General features: G+C 38.0%; 1 protein-coding gene across 3 annotated transcripts; it reads right to left on the bottom strand.

Moving 5' to 3' along the window:
* Positions 1 to 242: 242 nt before the first annotated feature.
* LOC147182687 (SEC14-like protein 1) lies at positions 243 to 12083 on the bottom strand. Of its 3 annotated transcripts, none has more exons than XM_086063725.1 (18): positions 11921 to 11987; positions 10783 to 10984; positions 10531 to 10613; positions 9542 to 9691; positions 7666 to 7797; positions 7435 to 7563; positions 7129 to 7303; positions 5158 to 5265; positions 4642 to 4751; positions 4289 to 4478; positions 2682 to 2770; positions 2524 to 2594; positions 2263 to 2434; positions 1991 to 2125; positions 1741 to 1875; positions 1000 to 1251; positions 684 to 862; positions 243 to 567 (listed from the first exon to the last, which is right to left on the bottom strand). In XM_086063725.1, exons 3-18 carry the CDS (start codon positions 10591 to 10593, stop codon positions 462 to 464), a joined length of 2196 nt encoding a protein of 731 aa, XP_085919851.1. In that variant the 5' UTR covers positions 10594 to 10613; positions 10783 to 10984; positions 11921 to 11987; the 3' UTR covers positions 243 to 461. The 3 variants fall into 3 exon arrangements, with proteins under 3 accessions (XP_085919851.1, XP_085919928.1, XP_085920006.1); XM_086063802.1 differs by having other exon boundaries at positions 10783 to 10951; positions 11921 to 11986; XM_086063880.1 differs by lacking the exon at positions 5158 to 5265 and having other exon boundaries at positions 10783 to 10986; positions 11921 to 12083.
* Positions 12084 to 12559: the final 476 nt, after the last annotated feature.

Below are 12559 nucleotides of genomic sequence, written 5' to 3'. Positions count from 1 at the left end.
AGCTACACCACAGTGAACTTGGTTCATTATTACCTACGTAAAGCCGAGGCTTTTCATAGATCTTCTGTTGGAGTAGAGTGTGCAGGTGTATCTAATATGTCAATATCAGGCGCATGCTGATCATACAGTAATTTCTTTTTAAATAAACAATACCTGCTGTATGTAAAATGAGCCTTGAGCATTTTCTGTCCAATAGTACACTGCCATCTAGTGGACAAACAAAGACAACTGCAGCCTCCACCTTTGACATTGCATACCATTTATTGACCCATGAAACACACTAAAGACTGTGCAGTGATTGATGACACTTAACTGCAATTGTAAATCCAACACGCACTGACAACAGCGTCCATCGTCATTTGAAAATACCACAGCAAAGCTTCAGCTTCAAGTATGATCCAAGAATTCCCAAGCAGGACTACCCAGATGGCAGTGGGTTCAAAATTGTCGTCAAGCTGAAACTACCTTGAGACGTTTGAGCTGGTGTGTGATTGGCTAGAAAGAGTAGTGGACACACTGAGCTGAGAGAAACCACTATGACCGGACTCCAGACTGGTCATGGATCCCCTACATAAACAGACATGGAGTGGAATTCAGCATTTATAGAGTAAGACTTTGGTGTATAGTCTCTGAAACACACACACACACACAAAACCAGAGCATGGCGGTATAAATGTACTGACCTGATGTCTTGGGAAGCCAGCACCTCAGTATAGTACATGATTTTACACTTGTGGGAAGAAACCTGCAGAGAGGCCAGCACATCATCCACATAAGACAGGCTGGAGGCTGAGGCAGTCGGGGCGCTGTGAAAGCACCACTGGAGGATGTAGCATCCGGGCCAGCGAGTGATGTGAGAGCCCTGTATGAACAAAGCAAAGGTGCACGATCAATATGAGGCTCCAGCAATGGGGAAGGGGGGTGGACACTTTTGAGACATGTTTGAAAGGAAGTCTAAAAATAGAAGATCTATCTATCTACACAGTGTGCTCCACTTACCTGTACACTCTCCCCCTCTCTACACGTGAGGGATTTCTCCACCAGGCTGTAATCCTGGCCCAGCACCCAGCTCTTGTCTAACAGCTGCGGACTCACAGACCCTAAGGGCGTAAAACCATGGGCTCCGTTTGTGTCTTTTTTTGGCTGCTGCGGTGACCTCTTTGAATGGTAGATGTTGAAAAGCACATCCCCTTTTGACACATCAAAGTCCCAAGTAATGACAGAAGAAGCTTCAATGATCTCAATCAAAATCTGAAAGCAGTATCGACAGAACAGAAGACAGCAGTCAATATATTGCCATTTTAAAATGATAATCTTATAGGATATTCACTTCAATTCTCAATGTATTTATGTGCAAACAATGCGCACATTATTTCCAGCAGATGGCGCCCTACGACACATAAAGAAATCGAGTGCCTCAACTTCCTGGTTGCCATGCAAGACTTTGCTTAAGATTAGTTTTAGTGCTCAAGTTGTGCACCTTAAAAATGTCAGCTAATGTGAATTATTAATCTAATAATTGGTGTATTATTGTGATTGAATGCCGTTTCTAATGTAGTTTAATTAAGTATTAGAAGCAGCTCCTACATGAGGTGGAATTGTACGGTGTTAAAAAAAAAAAGTCAATCGATTACCCATGTAAACAGTGGCGGTCAGTTTGAAGGAAAATGGACGTTTATATTCATCTTCCTACACAGTGGGTAGATGAGTGACAATGTTGCCATAGAAACCTGACTGTACCTCAAATGGAGCTCCCTTGAAAATATTGGCAATTTTATATATGGATTCTGTCAATAAACGGTTGTCTTCCATTTCCAGCTCCTCTGCTGTCCTGTACAAAGACTTGGGGACTAAACCTCCCTCAGGGATGTCGCACTTAAGAAGAGGTGAAGAAGACAAAAAATTAGGCTGACCACAAAGCAACGCTTAACAGTTAATAGATATATAAAAGTGCGGCTGTATGTATAGGCCGATTTTCAACAAAGCTCACCACACAGTCGCCTCCCAAAAAGTCCGGAATAAACGTCTGGTCAATGTAGTCCACCAAACCTCCTGGACCCTGGTAGTCGTTTGCAGAGTAAACAAGGAACTTCTTACGAGTGTTTTCATTGATCAGAGGGCTGACCTGCAAGTCAAATATCGCAACATGAATAACACAATCCACATGCTTATTTATGTATTATTCATATACATAATGTCATTTCTATTATTATCTTTGGGCTGCTTTTCGTGTTTCATATATTAGCACGTGCGGCATGTTACCAGGGTCCAGATGATAGGAAATACTCTGGGTGCTTTCAGCATGAAGAGGCGGCCCAGCGTCTCGGGGTAGTTGGCCTCCACTACCTCAATGATTCTCAGTAGGGCCTTCAGTCCTGGTCTCCACAGATGACGCATGTTAAGACCCTCCAGATCCACCAGGCAAGTCCAGCACCTGACCAGCATATTATTTTCCTGAATGTTTGTGTGGAGATTTTTTTATAACTGCCGTTACACTATTGCAAGGAAAGTGAATTCTGGCACCTGATTGGTTGACCAAAGATTGCCGTGTTTTCCTCACAGCGCCTCAGTCCCTCTTCATTAACGACAACAACCTGGGCCGTCAAGAATGAATGTCAGCCTTGACATCTGTATGCAAAATGGCTGAATCGTGCATAAATGTGAGCGTAAGTCCCTTTCACCTGTCTAACCAGCACGTCTTCTGTCAAGGCACGCATCAAACCCTTTGTGTCCATGTGGCCCAACCGCAATATATATAGAGGCCGACCATCTAAACACACAAAGATATGATTCATTTAAACACATACAAATACTTCCATCGCAATTGCAGCGTATTACTGGCTTTTAACTCATTCACTGCCATTGACAGCTATAGACTTAAAAAAATTCATTTGAACTATTTCTATTAGTTTAACTTTTTTTCCCCCCATTTTTGTTAACAAGAGTATGAAAACCTAGATTTTTTTTTTTTACATTTAGTACAGATATAAAATTTGTGATTAATCGTGAGTTAATTAGTGAAGTCATGCGATTAATTACGATTACAAACTTTACTTGATGCCCCTAATTATTAATAATCTTAAAAAAGAAAAAGAAAAGATTATCAAAAATTAAACAAAAAATGTGGGTTTTAAAATAATTAAAATTTATTAATAATTAGGGGCATCAGGCAAGTAAAGTTTGTAATCGTAATTAATCAGATCTCACATGTTTACTCATGATTAATCACAAATTTTATATCTGTTCTAAATGTAAAAAAAAATTCTAGGTTTTCATACTCTTGTTAACAAAAGTGGGAAAAAATGTTAAACTAATAGAAATAGTTCAAATGAATTTTTGACGTCTATAGCCGTCAATGGCAGTGAATGAGTTAATATACTTTAAAACTTTATTTGAATGAATTGCTGGATACTGTTAAAGGGGAAGTCAACCTTAAACATTTCTTGACAATAATATGTTATATGTGACCTCACTAGTCTAAACATGAGAATCTGATTAATATTACTTTTGTGGAATATGAATTATGCAGCAAAAATCCGACCATTTTTATCCATCTCAGGGGGCGGCCATTTTACCACTTGCTGTCGACTGAAGATGACATCAATGTTGCTCAGGGTTCAGGCAACAACCAATCAGATCTCACATGTTTTCTGAAGCTGCGCTGTGATTGGTTGTTACCTGGGTAAAAACGGCTGGATTTTGTTAATTCCACAAATGTAATATTAATCAGAATGGCATGTTTTAATTAGTGAGGCCACAGATTAATTTATTGTTGTCAATCATATTTTAAGGTTGACTTCCACTTTAACTCATTCACTGCCATCGACGGCTATAGACGTCAAAAAAATGTTTTGAACTATTTCTATTAGTTTAACATTTTTATAGTATAAAAACCTAGGAAAAAAATGATTGTACATTTAGAACAAATATAAAATTTGTGATTAATTGTGAGTTGACTATTGAAGTCGATGTGATTAATTACAATTATGCCCCTAATTTAAAAAAATCTTTTTTTTTCCTTTTTTTTTTTAAAGATTATTAAAAACAATGTCTAGGTTTTCATACTCTTGTTAACAAAAGTGGGAAAAAAATGTTAAACTAATAAAAATAGTTAAAATGATTTTTTGACGTTTATAGGCGTCGTAGGTGAATGAGTTAATCTGTTTACAACTGATGACAGACTCATGGGAACTATGACGGGTTAGTTAATAATTTACATGCCAGTCTACGCTTATCTAGTCACAATAAATATGCACTAAAAGACAAAATATTCAAAAAAGGACTATGCCTCTGTCATTGTGGTGCCAGCCTCCGGTGTAATAGTCCTGGAGAAGTTGAGGACGCTGCCATGAGTCCAATAGGAAATCCACTTGGTGTTGTTTCCTCCATTTAAGTGACTGGCACAGCAGCTCTCGAGCCTTGTCAAAGTTAAAATCTGTGGCTATCAGAAAGCGCAGCACATGCTGATCCTTTGGAGTCTGGAAAGCCCAAAAATGATGGTTCAACATAAAAATATCGACATACTAAATTAGCTTGCCAGGAAATCAGCAGATCACTTACATTTATTAGTTAAAAAAACAAACAAAACAAAATGGACATGTGAAAAAGTGAGCTGATCTATTCAGACCAAATTTATGTGACCTTGCCCTTGTTGGTTTCCTGGAGCCAGTGCCGCAGTCGAATAAGACAGCTTTCCTGCAGAGGTGTTAAATCACCTAGGAAACGTCTGATGTAATCAGCATCCAACTTGTCTGCAGGCCAAAACACAGCGTCAAGTTAGCACATCGTCCTTTGCAGGCATTACAGGGAGACAATCTGAGCGAAAAATATCAACTACATAGAACAACATGCACTCGCAATGTGTAATTTTCTGACAGGTTCCACGAGGGTAATCATGTTGCTCCATACAACATGTATTTGGAGTAGAAAATAAACAAAAGACGAGTTGTAATTTTAGGCTTGGGCATGTACTACAATAAGATAACCAAGGCAGTCACGATTTGCAAGATTACGGGGATGTTATTCTACAGCTTCATTTTACTACATTAGCTACATCATTTGGTTTTTCCCCATTTTTATCAGAACTAGACAAAATGTATTCAAGGAAGCAGAGAAGACTTTTCCACGCTTCTTTCCTTCAATATGAATTCAATTTACCTTTTGCATCATGTTGATCGGATTGTCCCGTCATTGAAGGTGACTTGACAAATTTTCTCTGTGCTGCATCCAAGTTGGCAGCACTTCCCTCTCTATCCACTCTCTGAACTTTTGGAAGAAAAACATTTGGCGATGGGTACACAATTACCTAATTGAGTTGATAAAACAAATACTCATAGCTCGTGATGGAGAAACCGAAGCTTTCTGAAGCAGTGAATCAATATGAAGCAATGTGTCGAAATGGTTCAGTGTCATGAAGCATTTGCCACCAATCCGTGTGGTGAGTCATGACACTGCTTCGCCACTGCTTTCTGTACCACTGAAGCAATTGTGTTGAAATGGGTCAGTGCTTCGAGTCATTTGACACAATTCAATGTGGTGACATCTGCTGGACAAAAATATATTTCATTTACATTCAGCAAAAGTGCAAAATGTCATTAGGAAAAAAAATAAGACCCTCTTGCGTCAGTTTTAAATGAAAAAGTGAAATGAAAATTGACGACGGTATTTGAATACAATGCTTGTGATTTCAGTGTTTTGGGTGTGGAGAAGATACTTTCAGTGATTTAATTTATATTATAAATCAGTGTATATAGTGTGTGAATGAATGCCTTCAATATGTGCAATTGCAAATTAATCTATTGTGTAAAAATGTAAATTCACCTCCACTGTAAAAAAACAAAAAGTGAGGGGGGGGGGGGGTGATATTTACCAGAAAAAAACCTACAAAACATTTTTATTATATTGTAAATTTTACAAGGAAAGTTTGGGGTATATTTTCCCAGTTTATTTATTTCAAAAAGTTAACTGTTGAGGAGCGAACTCATGACCTTCTGCTTGGTAGGCAGACACTCTTATCATGTGAGCCACATTAGTCTTCTTGTTTGCCATTATAGGCTAATGTATTTCTGGTGTGACTAAACGGAGCAAAAATGGCTTGAAGGTACGAGGATTCTACCTGACACCAGCAACACAACCCTCGTAGTTTTTTGATAAGATGATAAGATGTACTCGGAACACTACTTGGAAAATTTACTTAACTCATTCACTGCCATTGACGTCAAAAATTAATTTGAACTATTTCTTTTGTTTACATTTTTTTTCCACTTTTGTTAACAAGAGTATGAAAACCTAGTAATTTGTTTTTGTATATTTAGAACAGATCGTGAGTTAAATTATTGAAGTCATGCAATTAATTACAATAAAAAATTAGGAGCGTCGGTCGATTACAATTTTAATTACGAGTTAACTCACGATTAATCACAAATTTGATATATATTCTAAATGTACAATAAAAAAAATCTAGGTTTTCATACTCTTGTTAACAAAAGTGGAAATAAATAAACTAATAGAAATAGTTCAAATACATTTTTGACGTCTATAACCGTCAATGGCAGTGAATGAGTTAATTTCGGGGTGAAAACACTTCGGTTTTATCCCCAAGTAAATATTACTCATTGTTTTTTAGTGCACCCTTCCTCATTCTCAGTGACTTCAATGCACGCAAAAGCTCTCCTCCTCTCAATCTTGCCCCCAAAAAGCATTGTGAGTTCGACTCGGAATCAAATCGACAGACTCAACCCCTCCCTACATGGAGTCACACGACACACGACAGCCACGGCCGACGTGCGTGCGACGTAACACCGCTTTGCTTCCGCGGTCATGTGATTTTCCACCGAACGAAGCACGCCATCGGAACAACGTACGTATCGAGACACTTATTGCCGCGAGCGCTCGACACCTGCCGAGCGTCTGCTTCGAGCGTAACATCACTACTCATAGCCACTTATTAATCATTATTATGTAACTTTTGACACAGTCTCTCATTTGCAGGGGTGTTTTTTAATATTTTAAAATGTTACCTCATTTAAAGCCATTAAGTGTAACTCATCTTGTATCATGAATTTGTGAGCGAGTATTTAAAGGACACATTTTTGGGGACACTGTAGTCGTTGTCATTGTCACACTGACCATCAAGAGAAGCAGTTGACATCTCTGTGGGCTGGTCCTTGTCACAGACAGGCAGCACTTCATTGACAGAGTTTCCGGGGACGTCTCGCGTAGGCGAGGGTTGAGTCCAACGAGGTATGTACGTGATGCCCTCGTTTTCCAGCTCTGTGAGGTGATACTGGATAATTTCTTTACCCTATCACAAAGAAAGGCGTAGGACACACGGTCGCTGGATCAATGGGACTGTGAACGTCAGCAGTGACTCCACAACACATTTTTACGCCCCCACACGTGTCACAAGTCAGTGAATTCAAAGGAAATGCAAACCTTTTCTATGCTACTAGCATACTGTTTCATTGCTATCTTCTCCGCCAAGCCTTCAAAGCCAAAAAAGGATTTAACATCCAGACTAGCCGTCTGTTCATAACATGTCCACTCTTCATTCTCAGGATGAACCTGTAAAGCAAGACCAGAGTGGATTATGATGCAAAATAGTAGTAAACTTTGTTGGGATGTTCCGACAAACGACACGTAGTTCAGATTGGATTCAAAGCTCACCGTGTATTTGCAGCACTCACGGGAAATGACCCTGTTGGAAAACGTTTCGTTCTGGACCTCAATGATCAGAGTCCGCTCTCTGCGGTTCAGAGTGTTCTTTTGGATGAAATACAGGTAGTCTATACCAGCAATCTTTGGAGGGATAAACAACATTCAAATGGTCAACAAAAGGATATTTCAACAAAATACAGCTGTTTTCAAAAGTCTACACACCATTTTTAAAATGCCAGGTTTTGTGATTAACTCATTCACTGCCATTGACGGCTATAGACGTCAAAAATTCATTTGAACTATTTCTATTAGTTTAAAAATGTTTCCCCACTTTTGTTAAGAGTATGAAAACCTAGAATTGTTTTTATTGTAGTAGAATAGATATAAAATTTGTGATTAATCATGAGTTAACTAGGGAAGTCATGCGATTAATTACGATTAAAAATTGTAATTGCCTGACACCCTAATTTTTTATAATCTCTTCTTAAAAAAAAGATAAAAAATAAAAAATTAAATATATATATATATTTATGTTTTAAAAAAAGAAAAGATTATTAAAAATTAGGGGCATCAGGCGATAACAATTTGTAATCGGAATTAATCGCATGACTTCCCTAGTTAACTCACGATTAATCACAAATTTTATATCTGTTCTAAGTGTACAAAAAATTTTTTTTCTAGGTTTTCATACTCTTGTTAAAAATGAAAAAAAAAGTTAAACTAATAGAAATACTTCAAAGGAAATTTTTACGTCTATAGCTGTCAATGCCAGTGAATGAGTTAAAAACAACAGGACCAAGATAGACCATTTAAAAACCTTTTCCTTCAATGTGACCTATAAACAGTCAAAGTAAAAATGATCGGCTGAATTCATGTGATTGCAAAAGTGTGCACACTCCTTTTATAACTGTTAAATAGCTGCTTTCAGAATTTGCCAATCAGCATCAATATAATCAATGAGCAACAGTAAATTTAAATGTGATTTATTTCCGTCTAATAGGTACTGCAATGACCTGCTATCATCACTCCAAATAAGAATTTGGATTTGAAAATGAGATTTTAATTTGAACTTTTTACATAAATTCCAAAACCAATTTCAAAATGTATGTTTTCATTCATTTCAATGTGATTGGTTAACTCCACATACAGCCACATCCCAGTCATCAGAGTGCGCACACTTTGTAACGCATGATGATTTGGACCGAGTACAGCCATGTGCGGGCGCTACTGGATAGCCAAATAAGGAGCAAAAATTGGTTGAATGTCCACATGTAACTAACTTTATTAAAAGACTACGTTTCTTGGCGCAGTGCCATATTACGCATTACAACTTGTGCAACCACCCACATTATTTCAGGTGTTTATTTTTACTTCCCTCTCAAAAAAATTCCTTGAGTTGTACTGTACAGGTTATAGGTGACAATCATTATTATTTGCATCATATGCTTTTAAATTCAACAACACTTTGGATACTTTACCAATCAGAATAGAATGATTATTTGAACATCTACAGTGTTACCCACACCATGTTAATACTTGGGTGGGCCACCCAAGTAAATTGGCCAGCACCCAAGATGTTTTCAAGAAAATGTATTAAAATATATATTTAAAAAGAAAGAAAAAAAACGTGTCGCGACAGGATATACCGCATGTAACGTTAGTTTGCAATCACTCACTTGTGGATCATGAGGCTAAAGGAGACGTAGTAAGAGGATTGAGACCCACCTCCCGTCCAACCCGCCTCCCATCCCCACCGACGGAGGCCACCCACCCAAGTACATTTCAAATCTGTGGGAAACACTGATCTATTTTACTGTAGGTGATTAGACAATGAAACTAGATTTTCTTATAGGCCTAAACACGTAGCATGTAAAAGCAAAGATACCCGTTTAAGAAGTCGGGGTGCATCAATATCAATCGTGCAGCGTCTCTCGGTCACCAATATGGAGCCATCCGGGCTTTGGCTCTCACTGATGATCTCACTGTCTACAAAGACTGGGATCAAGGGACACTTTGGGAATCTCCTGTTGTAAGCCTGGCAAGAAGAAATTAGCAACAGAAAATAACCGGGTTTCAATAATTTGGCAGTTGATGGCATTTTAACAGCGTGATAATGAAAATAGTATTCATAAGACATAAAGACAAGTCATAAAAAGAAGGGACAGTTGGCAGAAATACCAACTGCCAAAGGCAAGTTGAGTCAAGGTTTAATAAAAAATATTGGGAGTAAATAAAAGTGTCTGAAGGGCGTCAAGACGATTTATTGGTTGATTCTACAAGAAAATATTATTTTACTATCCCTTAGACTTAGCAGATTTACTTCAAGAGACGATTTCCGCAGAGTCAAACAAACTCAGCGTATGTGTACTTTGACTGTGTATTGAAAGAGTCCCAGCTGTCTGCAGTGCAACGTGTCACATGCTTTCACCTGCATTGACTATGTTGCATAATCACGGTTTAATGTATAACGACGCCAGGCAAGAAGCAAAAGCAAAAAGAGTGTGGAAAATCTGCTGACTATTATATTTACTATGTATTTGACATTATGTGCACCTTACATGGCACCTCCATGCTGTCAGCCGCTCCGTTAAATAACCGTCTGTAAACTGTAAAATAATATAACTCGAGGGCTTCTGATGCGCTGAAAAGTGAATAAAACACCAGCAAAAATTAACTCTTGGACTGATGCATCAATTAAGTGCCGACTGATTTGTTCATGTGCAATTCATCCATTCCAATTGAGAAAGTATACTCAGTAGTTAAGAGGAATAATGAAATATTTCATGAAACGCTGATGCATAGGTCCGAGTCCCACTGGCTACGGTGGCAACAAAATACACTAGGAACCTGCAGCAAAATGACAACACTACTCACTTCTATTATTAATTCAAATGGATATTTGTAGACCCGAACAGGAGACTGGTATTCCCGCACCATGGCTGCAGCTTAGTCAGGCCCTGAATAAAGGAAATAACAGCCACCACATTTACATGAATCCCTTCCATGTGTATTATAATCGTTGATGATGCTGCCTTGGTTAAGGGTTACGGCGAGGGTTAGTAGTAGTAACAAACTCATTTGTATCAAATCTATACAATATTTTAAGGAGTAAAATGTGTGACTTACATCAGTGGGATGTTGACCAGTGGGGTTGACGTTGTTTCAAGTTACTGATCCATTTGACCGCCGTCCAGTCAGCTGGCAGAGCAAATGCTTGTTTGCCTCATTGGATGTTGTAAAGTGACAAGCACTGTGACCAGCTGGTGATTGTGAACTCCGCCTCTTTTCAAGCCAACTGCAAGCCACATGCGTGTGCCACATTCATTATCTCTGGTAGAAGAGGACAGATGTACTAGTGAGTAATTGTAACATGATATCTAAGATTAGACAATCTGCATTCACAGCAGACTAGTTATGGGTCGGAAGGATTTTTTATTTCGACATACAGTCAAAATACGTTAATTTGATTATCTCAGTTGTTAATGTGTATTTCATATGTCAAAGCTTTCAGTTTTTTTCACTGGCGTTGCTTAGGTTAAAGGTCACAATGGGGAAGAGTGGAACATTTCTGGGTGAGTAGACTTTCAATAACAACTGTCTACTACACTACTGACAGTAAATTAGGGATGTTGCACTTTTGGGTGAAATTTCAGGATGAACCTCGGAAAGTAAAGCTTTAAAGGTGAACCTAATTGGACCTTCTCAAACTTCTGAATATGTCCAATTGTTCAATATTTCTGTACTTTTTGCACAGCTTGCTGTTCTCTAACAAGGAGCTGAACGGACCAATTCACAAGGACGTCCACTTCTATGCCTTCCCAGTTTCTCTGTTGACTGATGACATTCTGTGACTAAGCTCAGTAGCATGCAGTGCCCTTTGAGAAGATTCTGTTTAACCCTTACAATGGCAAGATACTTTTGATCAATTGACAAATGGTGTTTTGGTAGCGTAATATAAAAACGTATCAACCACGAAACATCAGCTCCTTAAATTCACCTGGAAAGTTACAGTACATATTGGTATTACATTTAAATGAATACAAACAGATGAAATTGATCATCTCAATTCTTTACAATGACAATAAATACGCACCAAATCTAACAGTAGAAAAAAATAATAATAATAATAAATAAATTCTGAATTAATCAAAGCCTGACAATTCACGTCATGATTTACAGTGTCATAAGAGCTTTGGAAATAGCAAACTACCCAAACATAAAGATCAGTTCACAAACAATAAAGACATAATATATATAATATTACCATGTTGCAACTTGCAAGAGCTCGTAGACATTCAGCGATAAAGCTCAGCTGACAGCAACGGCGCACTTCCTGTGGTTGGCCGGAAGTCAACAGACTCGTGTCCAATGACATTTGTCCCCGTGACACTCGTGGGCATCTTGATCCTATTCATTTTTATTGGTTGTACTTGCATTCGCCGTCAAAATAAAGAACACTGTCATCATGCGTGAATGTTGTGTGACTTAAAGTGTTCCGTGAGTATTTTTAACCGTGTTAAAGAAATTTACCGTCACGTCAACCGACGTCAAAGGCGTCATCTGACGTCATTGCGGCAGGGTTACGGTTGTATATATGAACCGCTTAATAAAAAAATAAAAAAATAAATATATATCTGAACCGCTTAATACTTTGTGAATAAACATTTATTTTGTATCTAATGTAATATTTTATATATGATATACATTACGTTTTTTTTTACGATAAGTATTTTGTAAGGCGTTTTAAATAAATGTAACTCTTTTGTTTGTTTTCAGATACAGTTGCATTTACTAGGCTATATTGTAGGCTATTGACAATTCCGAACACCCGGGCTTTTCTGATATTTCCCCAATGCAACGCAATGCAAATGATTTCTTTATACGGTGAAAACAAACAGCATAC

This window comes from Leptonotus elevatus, chromosome 1 (genome assembly GCF_054856555.1).
Source record: "Leptonotus elevatus isolate MCC_2025b chromosome 1, RoL_Lele_1.0, whole genome shotgun sequence".
NCBI lineage: Eukaryota > Metazoa > Chordata > Actinopteri > Syngnathiformes > Syngnathidae > Leptonotus > Leptonotus elevatus.
This window is presented reverse-complemented; position numbering and strand designations above follow the sequence as displayed.

What these genes read in the sequence shown, in the direction of transcription:
- LOC147182687 (XM_086063725.1), bottom strand. Translation starts at nt 10,593, where the DNA reads ATGGTGCGGGAATACCAGTCTCCTGTTCGGGTCTACAAATATCCATTT. An exon ending in TTCCTATCATCTGGACCCTG is followed by an intron (nt 2,126 to 2,262) that starts GTAACATGCCGC and finishes TTTGACTTGCAG; the next exon opens with GTCAGCCCTCTGATCAATGA. An exon ending in TTTTGGGAGGCGACTGTGTG is followed by an intron (nt 1,876 to 1,990) that starts GTGAGCTTTGTT and finishes CCTCTTCTTAAG; the next exon opens with TGCGACATCCCTGAGGGAGG.